Below are 21,050 nucleotides of genomic sequence, written 5' to 3'. Positions count from 1 at the left end.
ACGGTGATGATGCCCTTGTTCAAGAACTGTCAAGAACTTCTTGCACACATGCACACGGGTTCGTGAAACGTGCCTGCGTTCTCGGGACCCGTATAAGCACTACATATCAGCTTGCCGCTTCTGGTGTTGGTAATACTCACGTTGCCATTGGCAGCGTTACCCAACCGTAAACAATTGGTTATATAACACATATATGGCTCTTCAACATATATATGTGGGCGTATAAAATTTATACAAATTTTTAGCGTCATTTTGTAACGTGTCGCTCGGTAAAAAAAGTTACGCCACAGTCGCCTACCCACCGCATGCTTCGCATAACATCGACTCCCACGGTACGTGGGATCTGCCGAATTTTTCCCTTCAAAGTATGCATTATCTATTTACAAAAATAATAGTACTGTATTGGGTGAGAAACACTTAACGTATCATCTGCTGCGATGCCACGTGCATATATCCACGTGGTCTGCCCCCAACGCATCTCTCGTTTTGTTGTGAAGTCAAGTCAGAGGAGCGTGACGATGCCTCTACTTAGCTTCACCGTCATTTTGCAGCCGATTTGAACGGGTTTTGCGAGACGCGCTTATCAAACATGAACTCTATGCAATTTCTCGTACTGGCATGGGACGCTACATTTATATGCAGTGATGAGTGCACGATGCTTTGCTAAAACTGTCAAATACAACCTGTAAAGCTGCAACATCGCAGCAAACCAAGAGATCTAGCAGTCTTCAGCCTCTTTGAACAATAAAGGCACTGCTTGAGTGCTTTGCAGCGCACCCCACTACCCACACCTCACGAAGAACAAAACTGAAACTAGAAAAAGATCCGTAGACAGTTCTCTAGCTAATGCAACCCAATCCGAATCTTGTACTTCCCATCATTCTCATGGTGGTTGAACGATCGCAGCGCCAGTTTCCTCTCTAGCTTATTGTACGAAACTTTTGTGTTTCAAACCATCCATAAATGAGTCTCAAGTGACCTCTACTTTAATTTTAATTTTTAATTTTTTTAGAGCTATATTTCCCCCTTTCCCATTTGTAGTCAACTTCTCCATTCTGAAGCTAGGCCTATTTCATTCCTGTTGGGCAGAAACATTCAGGCTTGGGCGTGCTACTGCCGGCTTCTCTTATAGTCCACTATTCTTGCACATAATGCATCTTGTCGTCCATCATCGCTTCTCCAATTGTGCCGTTTTATTAATCGCGTGCAACCGACTAGCCAACCAATACCTCCCCTGCAAGTGTCAAAATTCTAAACGTCGACTTTTGACTAATGCAGTCTGTTAACTAAACAGATACTGCAATTCAACGTTGTGCTCAGCTTGCATAAATACAAGTATTGCTGATATGATTGTGAGGCACTCTGTTTATAACGGCCTGTCATGCACATTGAAATTTTTCCTAATGGCATGGTTGAGGTGTCGACCAAGAAGTGAAGCATGGCATTTGGCAAGCAAATGAGAACGCGATGTGAATGGGGCGTGATAACATGGCATTTCCAAGGATGGCACGTGTTATGCTGTACAGAAACCAAAACTCTGCAGTAACTATGTAGCGCACAGGACTCAGTTTTGTGGATGATGAAATACTTTTATTGACATTCCCACAGAAGTACTGGAACAGAAATCGTACGACTTGGGTCGAGTATTTCTTGGTCCTTGATACTTGGCCACCGGAATGTTGTCTTGGAGTAGAAAAAGCGGGGGACACAAGACGACGGTGTGTGCACATTATATTAGACGGGATGAGACAGACGAAAGACCACCACGGAGAGAAGAAAGAACGATGGAGAGAACCCACGAAACATGAAGACGCGCACTTGACGAGAGAGAAGAAACATAAAACGAGAGTTTGCTCATCAGATGAGGAAAGGCACGATGGCCTTGCGCTGGCGCGGGTAGTTGGGGAACTCTGCCTTGTACTGACGGTGCTTGCCCAAAGCCCAGACCGTCATTTGGTAGAAGCCGGCCAGCGTGAACAGTCCAGCTGTGGGAAGACGAAACAGTGAGCATGCAGGCGTAGGATAGCACAGTAAACTCCCCACAAAAAATTCAGGCAAAACAAATTTGGGTAGTATTTGCTGTCTATGTATGTCAACGGTATCATCGGGTCTACACTGTGCAATGACAACGTTGCTATAACGGAGGATAGCCAATGAGTACCATCATTCAGCCATAATTGGGCAACATAAGAGAAGATAGTCAACGATTACCATCATTCAGCCATATTTGGGCAACATGCAGCTATGTTATCCACAATCTAGTCAGCACTACCCCATGCGGGCAGTATGCAAGTGCCAAAAGTTACATTTTTTATACATGTACTAACACGAGTGTCCTACAGACAGTTTTTACATTGGAGCCTCCTCCTGTATTGCATTTACTTGGTACTGGTGTCATATTAAGGGGAGACACTGGTCTCGAAACGAAAAGTTTTATTATTGGAGATATTGTAATGAAATTGGGTGTGTATATGTATTTCTTCCTCCTGTTTTCAAAAATATAATTAGTTTTCATGTACTTCAATTAGTTATCAAATTGTGAGAGCATAAGTGAAATCTAATTAGGTAATTTCTTACGGGTCATTAAGACACTTTCCCTCAGTATTTTTAGGTTCTGTTTAAGATGCAGCTGTAGCCAAAGACCTGCCATGTGGAGCTATGCTATTTATATTGTCACTGAGATATATCATCATATAAGAACTTTCAATTGTATTGACATTGTGTAATCTTGAAATGCAATTAGCTCACATTATTGTTCACAAAATTTCATATGTTCATCTTAGCCACAAAAAAATAGCATAGCTCCACAGTCCTATTTCTTACGAATTCAACGGTATAAAATTTATCAAAATTACCTTACAAAAACATAATGAAAAGATCCGTAAGGCTGGTCAAGTTGGCAAAAAATGTGAAGCTGAGAAAATCGCGTTTGAAGATTGACACGCACTGTATAAATTTCTAAAAGGAACCTTTAACCATAAATTTTATTCACATGTTCCCCATCTGTTTCCCTTCAAAACAAAACAGAAAGTGTCTTGTTCCACCCAAGGAATCATATCTAAAAAAATTTTCCAATGTGCAAAGCATGATCAAAACCCCACCATGACAAGCGGCTGGGGGGTTCTGGAAAAGCCATGGGGTATGAGGCTCAAGCGACTGGCTGCTCATGTCTTTTCAGTCTTTAGGAAGAACCTTCTAGATGTTAGGCAGCATGTTACCCTGGGTAATAGGTTGCTATGCTTGAGAGAATACCTTCAAAGTAGTCCAGGACTGTAATCTTCAGTTGCACCCGTTTTGTGTCTCCTTGCAAGTCTTTTTTGTGTTGGTGCTCTTCAGATGAGTTGCATTTGCCTTGCGTAAACGCAGAGAGTCTTTTTCTAGGCTGTGGTCCCAGGGCACAGCCGAGACAAAAGTTTGAGTAAACAACATGGTCAATTACAAGGCCAGTGTAGAGCTCAATGATGCAGCCCACACCTATGTGTGAGCTCCGACCTCGCGTCATCCATGAGCCGTCGAACACAACATCGATGTTCCCTATGGGGTTCAGGAAGTCTGTATACAGCTCTTTTATTACTGCCACACTAGCAGCTTCACTTTCAGTAGCTGTGTTTTCGCAGGCTTTCACTAAACTTTTTAGGTGTCCCTGAAACGTCTTGTGGTGCAAGCCTCGGTGCGAAAGGTTCATACACGCACAAAAGTCCGAAAGGGCAGTAACACCTTTGCCTATCATCTGTATCCCCTTCATGGCCCTCATGTTGACTTCGAAGGGAGTGATGGTGGCAGTTCCGCTCACTCTCGGAGAAGAAAATTGCTTCTTCTCGAAATCACAACTGCTGCAAGAAAAAATAAGCTTTACCGCAAGGCCGTACTCCTTGTCCGTTGCCTTCCTCACGCTGAGACTTTGCGTCGCATTTGTCGCACTTCGCTTGTGCAAAAAAGTTATTCAAAACTTTCATATCGACGAGCAAAAAATCGGTCCCGGCGTCACCGGTCTGGCACTCCGCGCTTACTCCAAGAAGGTCGAACTTGCGCTGGGTAGCCGACTTTCCAGACAGAACGGTCTTCGTTTGCGCCGATCTCTCAACTCGCTGCGCCTGCTCCGCCGTTGAGTAGTACGCGGCATCAACCCGAAGTGTTTCGCTAGTCGAACTTGGTCCCACGGTGTCGTCAGTTGAAGTTCCCGGCAGGTCCAAAGGGTCCGGCCGCGACTCCAACTCCGCTGCCGACGGTGCACTTGTAGCCGGCGCCTTCTTGTTCCAAGCCCGTTTTTTACGGCTTCCAAAAGCTCGTTGCGTCGATGGTTTCAGACGAGAGTCTCCAGGCATCTCGATCGCGTGGAAAAACTACCGGCACAAAGTAGAGACACGGTCCGTCGAGAAACACGCACGATCGCAAAAGCAGGCGCACACAAACGGACAGCCACGGCGGAGAACCAAACACAAAGAAAAAAAAAATGACGTGTCGGTCGCGCCAGCCAATGGGAGACTCGGAAAGGCGCGCTTGAAAAGCGCGCCGCGTGAGAGCCAATCAGTGGCCTGGAAACGACCTTCAGAAAACCCGCGACGGCGGCCGTTCTGCTTGAGCGACGCCATTTTGAGATGGCGCAAAATGTGCACAAAGAAAACAGCTTCAAATCTAGCCCAAGATGGCGGCGCTCGGCCCGCTGCAACGCTCATGGCGCGCGCGGGAAGTTCGAACAAATTTCGTCCTTTTGGGGACATTTTAGTGCTGCCGGGGTGCTTTGAAAGCCGATTTTATCGCGTTTCCCGACCGAATTTAGCGTTAGCAATTTGAGAGTAGGTGCTCAGAAGTACAAACGCCTCGAAAATAAGCTTTGCGAAAAATCGATTTTTTGACCATTTTTGACCGTTCCAAGACCCGCGTCTCCCCTTAATAAATGATAAAAAATGCCTGCAATAAAAGTCCGCAAATAATTGGTAGACCAGAACACCACTGTTCCATCTTTGTCTTGGAGAGAACACATAAAAAAGGAGGAAATTATTAATGGGGAAAAAACATAGCTTCTCTGCATAGCTTGAGTCAGTTCTCATAGATGCATAGCATTGAAAAAATAATAATAATAAACAAGAGCACAACCTATGGGCCCTATCATTGACATGTTCTAGGATAACACTCATGCAGGAAAGCTTGGCTCAAGTGTTACAGAAAGTTCCTATTAGTACATTTATCCCCATGTGACGGCAACACTATTTTTGTTGTCGGCAATGTTCAAAACCCATCAAGCTAAGTTGACTTGTTCAGGTTGTTCTGGGGAAGTGAAATCTGGATACCTTGCTGTGGGCAACCACAGCTAGACAGACTTGGAGGGCACATAAAATGTGTCGAGCACATCTACGGTACATTAAAGTTCTTACCGGGCAAGCACTGGGTCATGAATGTGAATGAGAGCCATGCCATGACCTCATACGTGTAGTTGGGACAGGAGACAAACTCAAACAGCAGGGTGAACGGGTTGCTCGTTGGCACCGGGATGCGGCGCTCCTTGGTGCCTGAAAACACACGGCATTTGTTAAAGCGCTGGCCCTCAAACAAGCACTGCAGAGTTTGCTTGCACTAGGACACCAAATCACAAGTAAGCTGCAGACCAACTGCTTGCATGATAGGGTGCTGCAAGGAACATTAGATGCACGGTTTCACAATTAACAAATCCCGATTTTACGAAGTTCCCTATCTAACAAAGAAATTTCCATTCCTCGGCAAATACGTATAGTGTTCAGCGTTCTCATCAACCCGAATTAACAAACTTATGTGGCCACCAAACCCAATTTAGCGAAGTTTTCCTTGAAGTAACAGAGAAAAAAGGCAGTGATTTCTTTGCAATTTTTACAGAGACTGGTTTATCTTCAGGCAATGCATTTTAATGCTTTCGCGTTAAAACATCTCGGCACCCTAGTTACAGTCCTAGCTTTGCTATGACCAGGCTGCATGCCAAGCCTATGCACAGAACTGTAGTTGGTAGCGCTGTTGCATACCGGATGGTGCTACAGGCGGCGGTAGTTGCTTTTGTTATTTCATGGTTTATGCGACAGACAACACTTATCGTCTCCCCGCAACTTTCTCCCATGGCCTGTTTCCACGATCCCTCCATTTGTTCTACGTGTCATTGCATATCGGTCACATGTCACAGCTTCATGGATGTGGCCTTCACTTACGTGGCCATATATGTGGCCTGCATCGCCTGGACATGGTCTCCCCTACATTCCGGCTGCCTTCGCAGGCTTTCCAGACGTGCAGAATTGGGTTGCCGGCAAGAACAGTGCCGTGGCAGTTTTGGGGTATCGCTACGTTACAACTTGAAATTTTGAAAGACCAAAAATATTTTTCTCAATTTAACGAAACTGCCGATTTAACGGACAAACTCGAGCATGGTCACCACTTCGTTGAATTTCAACTGTACTAGTGCCAGAATAAAGTACCTTTCAAATATTTATGATCGAATAAAGTATAGTGATGGTTTTCAAAAAAGCACTTGTCAAATAGTGAGCAGTCATTCTTGCAAGTATTGCAAAATGGTGGTCCCATCCAAGCACTCATAATTTCAACATTAAAAGCACAAATGGAACATCGGGAATAAATATGTAGGTTTCTCGCATGCGCAGAACTCTTCAGTGTTGATGATCGTTTTATAGCTGATAAAGTCTAGCCCCCTGAGCAACGTAGCCTGCTGCGCCATGCAAGCTGCCATGTTTTATGCCTGTGTACTAAAGTCCACAGGGGAGTTTTGTAGTATCTTTGCGTGAATTTTGAAAAGTGCATTTTGAACATCACAAGTTTATAAACTAGCAGCCATTTGATTTAAAGGCCGAACTGAATAGCACACTGTTCGAATTGATATTCAAGATTTCGTACTGTTCATACACCCCCTACTTTAAATTGTTTGTGGCGTTCCCTATGCAGACTGAGCGATTTCAAAGGTCACGATCTGCCAACCCCCATAGGCACTTCAATTCTGACGTTCACACAGGGGTCACCATAGACCACAAATAGTGAACTGTCAAAAAGCTGATCGAGCTTTTCTGAGGTAAAATCTGATCAAAGTTGCCAACTGTTACTCAGGTTGCAATCATTTGCGATCTAGTTACGAACTGTAAACGCCAGTTATATTTTTTACAGTGGTGGTAATGACTCTACACTGGTGTCATCGTTTTCTGGTACTAGTAGGAGTAAACGTCGCACTCCACTTTGGCAGAAATGTGTACAAATACATTACTATCGTCAAAGACCTTATTCAAGTCGCAATTCGGAGACCTTGGCATACTAATCAATCACAACAGCTCAACTTATACAATAAACTGGTGACTTAGTCCAGTCTGACAATCCTTTTTATGCAATTACAATTCCTTGCGAAACAATGCTGGTTGAATACGCAGCTCCACCAAATGGTCAACAGAATGAGTCAACAATGCGCATACACTGACAGACTACTAATGCTTGCAAAGTAAACAAAAAGACGGAACTCTCACCAGCGGGCCTGAGGTTCCTCAGGGCAAGGTGGATGCTCAAGTTGCCAAGCTCAGCAAACTACAGAAGAGAAAGCAAAGACAAATAAAAAGCATGTTGCCTTACAATACAACAGTATATAAATATGAGCCATGCATTTCATATCTTCGTAAAAATGTGGCAGATTTCCAAGTTATGTATGAAACAAATGTGGATAAACTCCATATTAAAACAGAATGAAAGGTCATTACACCGACTGTCTCCGAGCACAAAAACACAAGCTACCCACAGACACATGAGTGCGCAGTGCGTTATCTATGGAACAAAAACAGTTTGCAAAGGCTTCGTGGCATATTTAATAAGCGTAGGGTAGCTGAATACACTGTTCCCTTTAAGAGAGGACTGTAGTGCACTTCAAAATGGATAGCACACCGAAACAAACTGCACATTTGCTCTTTATGACTAACACTTCCATAAACTTGCAGGAGATTTGCTCTTCTAAAGGGTCTATTACGTAATTGCATGTCTTCGTAAACAACACATCTGGCATCAAGTAGAAGCACTGGATGTGGTCGCTTTGTTAACAGCATTGCAAATTTATCTCAGGTTTGAGACCGTTCACAGACTACTCACCAAAAACGCAGCCAGGCCACCATAGACCTGCACGGGTCCGAGCGCTGCACAGAAGGAAAGGAGGGGTGAGCGGAATCTGCAGAAATCTCAACTGCACAGAGACAGTTTTGGCTTGTTCGTTCATGGGACTACTGAACAGATTAAGCACACCTTATAAATGCAGCTAGAATACCACGCTTACAGTCTATTCTAATGAGCACTTTTCAATGCATAAGCATTAAATTTTTCGTAGAAAACCCCCTAAAAAAGGTGGGCCCACCCAGAAATAGTACTGTTTCGGGATAACACGGGATTTCCGCTTTAACATGGCCAATTAATAAGGGCAAAACTAATTTTGAGAGAATATACACAACAGCCACCATTGATTTTCAGAAGCTAATTTTCTGAAATACTGCTCATTTACTTTGACCTACCTACCAGTAGGAGCGCGATTTCATTGTACAACTTGCATTATGCGACCAAGTTGCATAATGCAAGTTAGTTTCAGTTGCCATTATGCAGTCAAGTTGCATAATGGCAAATAAAATTTTAGGCAACAGGACAGTTCAATTTCTTTGAACTCCTTTGCTGTGATTTTTGAGCACTGCAATTTATAAATCGATCATAGTGAAGCATCATTACAACAAAATCGCGTCCCAGACACCCCAGGGAGTGCTGAAATGTCCACGACAAAGCAAACTTGTCATCAGCCAAAAGAAAAAAAAAAAAAGTGACAATTCACAGTGTGTCAACGCCGTGCAAGCGAGTGTAACGCCAGTACTGTTGCACTGTTTGGAAACAAGCAGAAAAACCGATGCACGAACATCTTCTCAAATATCTCCTTGTGCCCCTGCTCTTCAAGGCCTACTACTTTGTCTTATTCCATATACAACAAATAATTTACGTGTTAGGCACATACAGTAGAACCCCGCTGATACGTTTTTGAAGGGACCGTAGGAAATAAACGTAAGAGACGGGAAACGTAAGAGACGAAAAACGGGAAAAACGGCAAAATATTTAGTGGTACAGAATTTTATTTCAATTCTTACGAGCAGCACGAAAATTGGCGCGCTCAGCCGCGATCTAGTCGATGGATAGAAACTCGGAGCTAAGGACGGCCTCATCCACAGAAATGTAATCAACGTATGTGATTTTTTTAACATCAACAGCTGTAGGCATGAAAGAACTAAGCACACGCAATCACGACCGGCGCGGCGAGTCCGACCGCGAACCGCACGCACGACTATGCGAGCTAAACTCCTCCCGTTCTCCGACAAATAACGATGATGATGAGTCTACGCCAACGCAATGGCAGAAGTGAATGCCAATCTCGGAGGCCTTGCTTTCGCAAGCAATTACGTCATACACGCCATGTTTGTGCAATGCAAATCTCAAAGGCTATGCTTTTGTCAATAGTAAATGCCAATCTCGAAGGCCTTGCTTTTGCGAACAGTTACGTCATAGACGCCATCTTTGCAATTTGAATCTCGAAGGCCATGCTTTTGTTTGCATCAATTGAAAGATTCTGTTGCTTGCGCCTCTCTCATGCGGCTAATATTACGGTCAAACGAGGCCAAGCTGCGTGAAAATGCACCATGGCCGCTCTCTTTGGTAGTCACTCGGTCGGCTCCGAGCGCACTTCGCGACGTATCATACGGGAACGGTCCGACAGTTACGACGTAACAGCGGGGTTCCCAATACATTGTATCCTATGGGAGCTATGCCGGGACCGGCGGAAAACGACGTAACAGCCGGGAAAACGCAGCAGTGAGGAACGTAACAGCGGGGTTCTACTGTATCAACTCGCAAATTACAAGAAACTTACCTGGTGGGGTGTACAGGGGGTGGTTGACGTAGTATCCAATGTACAGACCAAACAGCCAGTAGTAGGAGCAGTTCTGTGAATGAATGAATGTTCTTAGACACATAACAATACACTGTCAACACCAGCAGCCAAAAGTACTAAACGATACAACAGTAACAATACCTAAAACACAGGTACAAGTGCGCAGAGTCCTGTACTGGCTGAACTGCACGCCCTATTGCTGGCTCTTACACCGGCAGTCACCTTTCCAGCTAAACAAAAAGTTGGGCTACTCGATAGCGACCATCATCGTTTCTGTTGCTGTTGTTGATCGACACCTCGGTGACAGCTCCCTCGAAACCCAAGGACTATGCTTTGGCGTCGAAAAAACACCATAGCATTCTTGTACGTGTAAGTTTACATTTCTCACTGGTTAGTTTCATCACCACAGACAGTCCACTGCAGCATGCACGGAGGCTCATGCATTTTGCAACGTGTTTTTGTACATCCTTTACGTTGGGCAACTGAAGTCACAACGACTGGGTGAGCTGGCAAAGCAGCGGTGTTGCGCAATTGCCAGAACCGGCAAAACCGCATAATTTTCAGACTTCCACAAGTGCTTTGCTATTTTGAGTAGCTTTGAGAGCTGACAGGCGAGTGTTGCACTTTGATGAGCATGCGAAATGCCAGCTGCGGATGCAGCTTGTTGTTACAACTTCGCCCAGACGGCTCTGCTACAAAAATGCGCGCTCTGCTGCGAGCTGCAACTCCATTCAACTTGCGGAGCAAGAGTGCACTTCGTATGTTTTGCTTGTATTACCGAGAGCTTGGTTCATGTATTGTCCTTCTTAGACATTAGTTTTCTGCCCCTTTCCTGTGCTAAAGGCCATTTATTGTTAAATACCACCTCCCACCGAAAGATACTCTTAAAAATAAAGTTACCTTGAAGAGGTTCGTGATGGGCATGGTGCCGTGTGAGAAGCGATGCACGAAGAGGGTCTCCAGTAGCCGCTTCACGTAGTGGAGTGACCAGCATCCAGCTGCAATTCTGAAGGGAAAAATTTAGAACTTGGAGGTTCAGCGAATCCTCACAGAACACTATGATCTGACCAACTGAGTAAAAAAAAGGGGGGGGGGGGGGATAAGATCCAAGGGACTGGATTTTTGTTAGGCATATAGTGTTACGAGACAACCGAGCCATAAAAAAACAGAAGTTACCATATTCACTGGATTGTAACAACATCTTTAATCAGAACAAAAGACTAATTCACAAGAAAGCACGCACACGCAGGACCATTGCTGAATTTCCAACGGGACAGGTCTTCTTTTGAGGTGGAGCGTGATCGTGCGGAAATGACGTGTTGGAATGGCAATGAGGTTGACACAGGTTTAAAGCACCGTCTTCTTCAGCTTTCAAGGGCAGAATAGAGCCCAGTGAACTAGAAATTCGGTTTAGGAGTGCTTCGGCTTGAGCAAGCTAGTTTCTTTTTCAAATTCTTGTTGTTGGAAGTCGACCCTCGCGTTACAATCGCGTACGAGCTAACTTGAATGGAAACGTCCAGCTTCAGTGATTTCACTAAACATGTGGGCAACTCATGCACCACACATCCAAGTCTAGAGCTATCACAAGTCGAAATGTTTATCAGGCAATCTTTTAGCGCATGCCAGTCCTCCTGGTGGTTTTACTGGCACGTGCTGGTGATTTTGACCAGGAACTTGCATTAACTTGTTCTTCTCCAAATAATAGTTATTCATAAAACCAAGTACAAAGTCCCTCTCAAGCAGGAAGACATTCAGATGGAAAACGAGCTCAGACATTGTGAAGATGCCAAGCAGCTTGATATTGTCACGTGGTCGTGACGTCGACGAAGGCAGCAGTCAGCACGTCCGAGATGAAACTCTTTATTTGACCGAACTTGTGGCTGGGAAACTGAAAGTCAAACTACAGCAATACACTGATAGCGGCGAACAGAGCATTGACCGTCGATCAAGTGACAAGCGGTCAAGCGCGTCGGCTTTTATACAGGCGCTATCGAACTTTCCAGTGATTTCGCTGGTGGCGGCGTTATCTCTCGACAAAGCTGGAACATTCATGTGCGGCGCGCAATCTTAACGGAACATTCTAAAAATTGCGAAGCTTCTTACACATCGCGGCACGGCCTGCGCAGCGCGTTGCCCACAGTCTTTGTGGGTGAAGCTTCAACTCATGAAAAATAAGACACGCGGCAATATCAATGAATCCACAATCCGTGGGTGGTGGATAATGTCATCTAGAAAGTGGACGGTGACAAGGAGGATTGTGCCAAGATGGCAACCTCCGACAGAGACGAGTGAAGCAACCTCGCAGCTCAACAAGTGTAACTTCGTTCGGCTACAACACCTCCTAATTAAAAGTAGCGCTTTTCCATCATAGAGCCTCACATTACATTCATTGTTTTGCGTTTTTTTTCTAATGAAAAGACTGAAAATTCACCCCCAACATAGCAAACATGGCCATGTTACTAATTAATCAATTTCGGGGATCCTATGTTCCAACACTATACTTCGATTACAATGCATGCCTATTAGGATGCTCACGAGAACTGCTTGGTGGGGTAGTTGGTATTGCATCTTAGAAAGGTTACAGCACAGACAGACTGGGACGAAGTGAAGAAACAAGGCACAGTGGTGAAAGTCCTTCCACATCTTTGGGCTCTGAATTGTTCATCTTCAGCACTGTGTCGCGTTTCCTCTTCGCTTTGTCCCTGCGTGCATGCGCCGTAACCTTTCTAAGATGTAGTAGGATGCCCTGGATCAATCTTGACCACATGGAGTTCTTTAACACTCAAAAAAAGGATAAAAACAAGGCTACAAACAAGTAAATAGGATTACTGCGGCATTTGATGCAAGTGTAGAAATGACGGGCTGAAGGGAAATGACGATAGGTGCAAAAAACCTTTGAAGGAGTACCCACTTGACGGCAACATCCATGTTGTGACGCGACGCGTACTGCCCGTAAATCCACGACGGCCGAGAAACAGTAAGCAGGTAAAGGGCCAAGGGTCCAAAGTACTCCACCAAGAACACCTGCAGGGCACGGGCAACGTTGGTCCTCGAAACCGATACTGAAATCGGTGTTCACCAAGGTTATTGTTCCCGTTACGGAAACGAGAACAATAACAATCATTACAATAACAACAATAACAATAACACTCATTATCACCAGCCTAATCTAAGATTCTGGCACTTTATCTGCAAACACCGCAATCCGACTGTGAGTAACACCAGTGTCACATGGGCAGTTTCGATCGCGATCAAGGCCGATCCGGATTAGGCTCGATCCGGATCAGGTGCTGCTACATGGTCGGCTTTACACGCGATCATGCTCAATTGGGATGAAGACTATCGCAATTTGACTGACGTCTGCGCCAAACTCGATCTGAATTAGTTGGAACCATGTAGCAGCGACGATTGTTGATCGCGATCAAGAAATCCAATCTGGGTCTGCCCTAATTGCGATCAAAAGTGCCTGTGTGACACGGGTATAACGCTGTGGCGGGGAGCTCATGAAATAATTTTGACCACTTGCCAGGTGGTTCGCACAATGCAGGGTACACGAGTGCTGTTGCAATCCACTTGCACTGAAATGCGGCTGCCCCTATCAGGTTCAAGCCCAGTATGGCCACATAGTTGTGGAGCCACCGTTAAAGCTGAAACACTGGTTTTGAAAGCTTAGACAATTGCAGTGGTGTTGTGGTGAGAGGAGACAAGAGGAGGAGCCAAGAGAGTGCCGAAATGTCCCCAGCTGGCGTGTTGACACCTCAATTAAGAGTTCTGGCGCGAGGTTTCCACCATCTTGGCGAGGCCAAACACAGTGTGTGGAAAGACACACCTGCAGGTTTGTGTCTCCCGTCAGTCGACTCAATCACGTTAAATAAGCCTGCACGTTTCCTAGTTTTTCGTTGCACCCATAACATGTGCCGTCATCGCCAACCGTGTTCGCGATATCTATGCATAAGATTTTACGTCCCAAAACCAGGATATGATTAGGAGGGACACTTTAGTAGAGGGCTTCAAAAATATCGACCAGCTGGCGTTCTTTAACATGCACCTAAACATAAGTGCATGGGCTGCTAGCATTCCGCCTCCATTTAAGTGGGGCCACCATGGCCCGGATTTGATCCCGTGACCTTCGGGTAAGCAGTCAAGCGCCATAACCACTAGACCAACGTGGCGGGGTAACCACGTTCAGGAGTTGACACTTACTGTCTTCCAACCGATCTGTGGGCCCAGGTCCTTGAAGTACAGCCGGTCACCAGACTGAAGCCTGAGGTCTCCAAGAGTGCACTCGTCTTTCAGTGCTTTCGACTCTGCACGCAAGAGCAGTACGATCTAGTCAGGCGAATGTGGTTTGCGCCACTCATCATCCCTTCAGTTTAACCTGAGCGAAACCACGATACGAGCCAATGTTTTTAAACTTCAGCACCCCGAGCCCAAGCTGTACCAGCCCAGCCAGTCCGCTCGAATGACGCTGAGCCCTGCTTGTGCACACCGCAGCTTTTGATTTGCTTGCCGTAAACAAGTCGTCTGTGGCAACTCATTTCACGTTGTTGTACTGAATTGGTGGGGTCACATATGGGTCATTGTATATCGTTGGTTTCACACCATTCTTACCAACCTTTTTTTGTATCAGTTTTTTTTTCTTCTGTGTATGCGTGTGGTATGATGACTGCCGACGTTTCAACTTTCATGATGGTACTTTTTGAATAGACAGCTAATGAAATGCAATATTTGGAGTGCTTCATTGCAGACTGCTCTTAAGAATTGCCTACTTTTTCTTTCACAACTGTCTTCGCTGCTGAGGGTACACCCGAAACTCCATTCTGAAAGTGTTTTTCTTCACAATTCAACACAACTGTATAGCACACCAAAAGGTTAGAGAGTGCTTATCTAGGAAAAGCATGACTTTTAACCTGTATGGCTTTAAAGGGGTACTGACACCTTTTTTCGAAGGCAAGTTTACTGTGCCATACAAATCTCCTTTATGCAGAGACTGCTGTGAGCAAGTGTGAAGCTCAGAAAATGCTGATAAGGTATTTTAATTTGATATTAAAGTCAATTTTTCCATGGCGCACCTACTGACATCGACACTAGCTTGACGTCAGGCTACAGTACAAATCCTGGTGACTTCACGCAGCAGTCTGGCTAGTTGTGATGACGTTAGGTACCAAAACTTCCAAGATGGCCGCTTGTGCGTCACCAACGGAGCCACGTTGCCGAGCGGCCGTGGAAACGTCACTGTATATTGTGCGAGCATGTGACGAGAAGCTCATACCGTGTTGTGACGTCAGGGTACAGTAGGAACCGAAACTAGCTTTTAAAAACATACTGTAATTACTTTTTCAGGGCAAACTCTCGCTTAGCACTACCTTTTCCAGGCTCTTGAGGGCTTGAACTTTCATTTGACAGAAAAAAACGACAACTGAAAATATTCGTGTCAGTACCCCTTTAATGTGCTTCTTTCAAAGTTCCACAAGATGTCCAAAATTTTCTGACTGCTTTCTCTTGCAAACTTCAGTGCTTTTGCTTAGCGTTGAATGTGTTGTCTACTTTGTCAATCGACTTCTAGAATCTTGCAACTTCTTATAACCGCTTCCTACAAGTTCTCTCAGCTCTTCTTCATTACTCGTGCCATTACCAAGCAGTCTATAATAATAACTATCTTTGAACTTGACACCACCATTTAAAGCAAGAAAAAATGAAGAAAATGGCGTCTTCATGCATACGAATCCACTACCCACTTCATCAGGAATTCCCAAGAGGCACTGACGTACGATGACGAGCTTTTCGAAACCACCACTGCATAGAAATAAAATGGCAAAGGAGTGGCTTACTTGGGTCACTCTTGATGCACTGCCTGTCAGGGTAAAGCTTTGGCTCTGTAATGAATCCACAAAAAAAAGAAAATTATGCGTCAATATGCGCAATTGCACACAACTATGTGATAGCACAAGGCATTGCACAATGCGTTAAGGACACACCAAAGATAACTTCAAACTGGTTTGTGGTGAAACAGTCTAGACTACTGGATCAATGCATTCATAAAGGTGTTTGAACTGGGCTGGTTGATTATGTTCTACAATGCGAACGGTGAGAAAGATAGTTCTCTTGCAAGTGACACGAGACTACGACCGTAATCTATCTCTTCAAAAAACTTCCTGGCATATCTTTGGTGGAAAAACAGTGATTACCAGTGAGAGAGAGTAAACACAAAAGTACCATTTGAAGATTTCTCGCAAACTGTAAAACTGATAACATCAATGTTCCCGTCACTGATCTCGGGACCTTTGCGCACATTTGGACCCAAGTTATCACGCTTAGCCATTGCTTTGCTTTTACGCGTACTCTCACTTGGTTGATTAACTATCAATTAGCCTGTGAAGCAGATGCTGTCTACGACACATGAAGTCACAGCAAGCCACCACGGGAGTTTCAACTTTAGGGCTTCAGTCACATTGAGCAACACACTTTCAATTTTTCATTTCTTCGCAATGAGACTAGTACACCAGCGTTTGTTCCTATATGAACTTGCACAAAAATTATACACACAAAAAGAGGAAACGAGGAATTTTTTTACAGATGCAAACGCATTGTGCAAAGCTCTTTTTCAATTTATTATATCAGTATTCTTGCTTAATTATAATTTCTGCATAATTTTTGAAGTTGCATTACCTATGCCGTAGTTATAATTCGCGCTTCCATAGTTCTGCGTGCCAAAACCATGACATGATTATGATAACAGTAATAATTGTTGAGGTTTTACGTTCCAATACCACGATTTGATTGCAAGAGATGCCGTGGTGGAGGGCTCCGGAAGTTGCAACCACCTGGGGTTCTTTGATGTGCAGCCAAATCTAAGCACATGGGCTCGCTCGCATTTTGGTGCCGTCAGAATGCTGCTAGCCACTGCAGGCAGGAATCGAACCCACGCCCTCTCGCTTAGCAGTGAAACACCGTAGCCACTAAGCTGCCCAGGTGAGTGTAACTTCAATGCAGCGTTTCCATCAGCTGCCTCTCGTTACACTGGGCTCAGTGAATGTAGCATTCTGATGCCGACAACAAGGTCACATGTTCTGATCCATGGAGAACATTCCGATGGCAGCAACATGAAAGTACCGAGCATAACCTGAATATATTCCTCCTTAACTATATCCTCATCAATTTCAGGGTAGCAGCATATTTGCGTGAATAGAAAATTAAGCCTGATTTCCATCTTTATGATCTCATGCCAAAGACTGAACACTGGTACTTCAGATGATCGATATGCCAAACTATTTGTACGGGACACTTCATTTTCGCTGTTCCGAAAGAAAGTACTAGGTGGGCTTAATAACATAATTGTTCGGGTTGTACGTCCGAAAATCACGATATGATTATGAGGCATGCTGTAGTGGAGGGCTCCGGAAATTTAGACTACCTGAGGTTCTTTAATGTGCACGTAAATCTAAGCACACAGGCCTCTAGCATTTTCGCCTCCACCTAAATGCGGTTGCCACGGCCGGGAGTCGGTCCCGCGACCTTCAGGTCAGCAGTCGAGCACCGTAACCACTAGACCACCATGGCGGTTCACTACGTGGGCTTCTGAACATTTCGATAGACTACTTACTCAGACGGTGCAGCTGTTTCTTGACATCCAAAATTGTTGTACTTTGGTTCAGCTGAAAAAGAAACATGGGAATCTTAAACCATCGCAAGCAGACCACACCGTAAAATAATCGAGGCGAAATCCTCGGCACTTTTAACTCACCCCGTGAAGCTTGGCGAGCTGCTTGTTCGAACTGGCTGTAACAACCTCGATCTGGAAGTGTGAATGGCACAAGTAGATGACATCAGATCATACCATGGAAGCGGATACATGCAACAACCAAGCTAGCAATTATAAAGTCACAAAGTTCGTGTGATCCTAAAATGTTTTTGCTGTCCTTTTTAAAGGGACACCAAAGTGAAACAATGAATCTGTTTAGATTAATAAATTGTACTCTGTGAACTTTAACGTCATTAATTTCACCATCATAGGTTTATTAATAGAAGAGGAAATCATGGTCATAGTTTCATTTTTAAATTTCGCATCGAAATCTCCGCGCATGACGTCACGGATTTCAAAAGGTATTTTCATAATTTTGGCAACATTGGCTCAACAAAATTTGTTGAAACTCAGAGGACAATGCACTTCATTTTTACTGACTAGGAACTACCCAGGACCTACTAGACACCGTCAAAATCTATGACGTCACAACATTTGGTGCGGGAATTGCGAAGTGGCGTCACCACCCCACTTTTTGCTTTGCGCATTTCCTCGCTTAACAAGCGTCTGCTCACAGCAAGCACAGCGATCTTGGAATTGGGAAAGAGCAATTTGCTAACACGAGAAAAATATTCTTTCTCTTTAGTGTCCCTTTAATTTAAAGACAGACAACAAAGCAAAGCTGCACAGTGGATCACCCTGGATAACACCTAATCAGAAATTTATTTAGAACAAGGCAGGAAAAACAACTCCTGGTTACTAATTGTTTGTCACTTGTCTGATACAGAGTGTAATTACAAATACATAACAGCAGATGTGCTGATTCAGTGCGTACTACCAGCTTCACCAGACATTTTATTAGTGAAGTGCACAAGAACTATTTTATAAGCTGCCTTACTTTTTTTTATGTTCTACCTTAGAGAAAAAAAAAGCTTTCCATTAAATTGTTTGTATGTAAGGCACTCTCTCGGTCTAATATGAAACTGGCAAAGGAACCGACAATTGGCCAGAACGTTTAATTAGGTACTGGTGGAAACGAAAAGACCATGAATTATAGTGACAGATTCAAACATGCTTTTCGCAATTTCAGTAGGACTATACGTATATTTTAATTGCGTTTTAAAAGCAAAATAATAAAATGGAATGTCGCACAGCTTCGCGGAAGAGCCTTTATGCCGAACTATGGAGTGATTTCGTTTGCCGTACGTAGTCTGATGCTTTGATGTGCACCATAATTAGTCCTCAAAATTACAGTATCTATGTTAGTGTCCATTTGCCACTCTATTCTGTGCAGCTTACGAGGTAAGAGGAGTGGCGCTGCCGTCGCTGTAACTAGCCAAACATGTCGAGCCGTGATGCACGCGCAGCAAACAGCACCGCACAAACCGCTGGTGCGCTCACTTCCCACTGTTTGCAGCATGTGTTGCATGTACGAATTCACAGCTGCCGCAGATTGAAAAATTCTGATGATAAATGTTTCATGGCATTTTTCGCGTTACCATTTCATGATTAGACACTGACCGGTAAGCTTTCCGTTGCGTTAAAGAAAACAGGTACCATAAAAATTGGTTGTCGGTCCCTTTAAAATCAGCAAATAAACAGGCAGACATTTACAGTACCAGGGACACAAGATATAATCTCACTCGCAAACCAAGCTGCTATTCCAACACCTGCAAACGCGTCAGTCTTGCTTATTCCCGAGTGGCGCGTGAAAAAGGAAAAAAAAGCTAACGAGTGTAAGGACGCCGGCACGGAAGTAGGAAACACGAAAATGAGTCCCCTTTTTCTTCATTTTATTTTCTCAATTAGCGCTGACCTCGCGGGAAAGCGACCGGCGCTGCTGCAGACAATGTAGTGCGGGTACACCTCACCCGATGCGCGTTACGAGAAAAGAAAAAAAAAAGAAGTGACGCCTCAGGGGCTCCTTTCTTTCGCATCTCAATGCCTGCTAGACTTCAACTCGCGTCCCAGCCCTCGGCTCGCAACCCGAGAGCCGTTTTCCGGCTCCGCTAGGTAATGCCGTTCACGATTACACCGGGATCGCCATTACATGCGTCGCTAGGTTGGTTCATTCTCAGGTCTCTCGTTTTCCCCTACGGACAAACGAGGAAATCACACGAGCCTCGCTAGAGGAAAGATTACACCGGGTTGAAAAGAGAAAAAAAAAAATTGCGAGAGGGTGTAAACGGCGCCAGAGTGGTTCTCCGGCTTCTCTCTTCCTCACTCCTTCAAGGCGACGAAGTCGTGTTTCGTGGGAAAGATTCTCGCAGAAAAAACACACGATACGTGCGTCATAAAAAGAAACGGAAAGTTAATAACAGTGTTCGGCGTTTTCGACATAAAAACTTAAAAAAAACCCGGCCCGTTATTTACTTGGACGATCGAGCAAACACGAGTGCATTGACGCGACGGCACCGAACTGCCAAAAAAACACCGGGAGTTTGTAGCCGCGGGGTGCTTTTTTTTTTTTTTTTAACCTGCCGCGCTTCACAGTGCGGCCGGCATTCGGAGTATCAGAGTTTTGTAGACGACGCCGATAATGGTGCCCTTGATCGCTAGGCACGATACCGCTCTCAAAAACAACTGTCGCCGGCGTCTGGGTCGTATTCGATATCTGGTTATAGATCGTCGGAATGCGAGACAACATCGAAGTGCCTTGTTCTGGAACTTCAGTCTCCGCAAAAAAAAAAAAAGAGTGTCGATTCGAATTTGAAAACGCCCTTCTGAACAATGCAATGTGAAGTTGGGCTGAGAAGCGCTGCGTCAAGATCTTGACGAAGATAATCGAGATATGCATAAGCTGTACGAACGCTATTGCTGAGTGACTATTCTCCGCTTTGTGTTGTGTGTTGTCGGGAGGAAAAGAACAAAGTAAAATTAGAAAGATTCGCTAGCGCTCACCTCCATGTTGGTGGTCCTGTGAGGACGATGACGAGAAGACGAAGGGTGAAATGATAAACGAAGGGATGCTCTTGGAGGAAACTAGCCGCCGCGTCAAGTCGTCGGTGGAAGGAGTAGAAGCGGGCGGCAGGCAGCCAGCCGTCGAGGCGATGGGGAGTGATGTGAGAGAAGTCGGCAAAGGGCAAAGCGCTCGCTGTTTCTGCCAAGGATCTGAAGGTGTCGCCACAGTCGTAATAAACCTATCATCATCATTATTTTTGGATCGTTGCCTGGATTTTTTTGTTTTCCCGCCAAAACGATGCCTGAAACAGGTGAAATTGACGACGGCGTGAAGTAAATAGCTTGTGAAATGTCTTTGAGGATTTAGCTATGCTTCCCTTCCTCATTTTAATGCTCTAAAGTGCTCGTTGTACTACGAGGTGCATAATTTTGCGGTCTTTGTAGCTTCTGGAATGTAGTGGAATATTCTAGGTTTGTTGTTCACAGCGC

At 44.7% G+C, this 21,050-nt stretch overlaps 1 protein-coding gene across 1 annotated transcript; it reads right to left on the bottom strand.

Moving 5' to 3' along the window:
- Positions 1–1,568: 1,568 nt before the first annotated feature.
- Positions 1,569–20,750, bottom strand: LOC119405195 (probable very-long-chain enoyl-CoA reductase art-1). The gene is made up of 12 exons (XM_037672012.2): positions 20,562–20,750; positions 17,664–17,714; positions 17,523–17,574; positions 15,751–15,795; positions 14,123–14,226; positions 12,831–12,943; positions 10,820–10,925; positions 9,899–9,971; positions 8,095–8,138; positions 7,485–7,542; positions 5,376–5,510; positions 1,569–1,985 (listed from the first exon to the last, which is right to left on the bottom strand). The coding sequence occupies exons 1-12, from the start codon at positions 20,565–20,567 to the stop codon at positions 1,858–1,860; spliced, it is 915 nt and encodes a 304-aa protein (XP_037527940.1). The 5' UTR covers positions 20,568–20,750; the 3' UTR covers positions 1,569–1,857.
- Positions 20,751–21,050: the final 300 nt, after the last annotated feature.

Source organism: Rhipicephalus sanguineus, chromosome 9, assembly GCF_013339695.2.
Source record: "Rhipicephalus sanguineus isolate Rsan-2018 chromosome 9, BIME_Rsan_1.4, whole genome shotgun sequence".
Classification (NCBI taxonomy): Eukaryota; Metazoa; Arthropoda; class Arachnida; order Ixodida; family Ixodidae; genus Rhipicephalus; species Rhipicephalus sanguineus.
This window is presented reverse-complemented; position numbering and strand designations above follow the sequence as displayed.

Coding starts and splice junctions, on each gene's coding strand:
- LOC119405195 (XM_037672012.2), bottom strand. Junction 14,227..15,750: donor GTGCATCAAGAGTGACCCAA/GTAAGCCACTCC, acceptor TCTTGCGTGCAG/AGTCGAAAGCACTGAAAGAC. Junction 5,511..7,484: donor GAGGAACCTCAGGCCCGCTG/GTGAGAGTTCCG, acceptor GTGTGTTTTCAG/GCACCAAGGAGCGCCGCATC.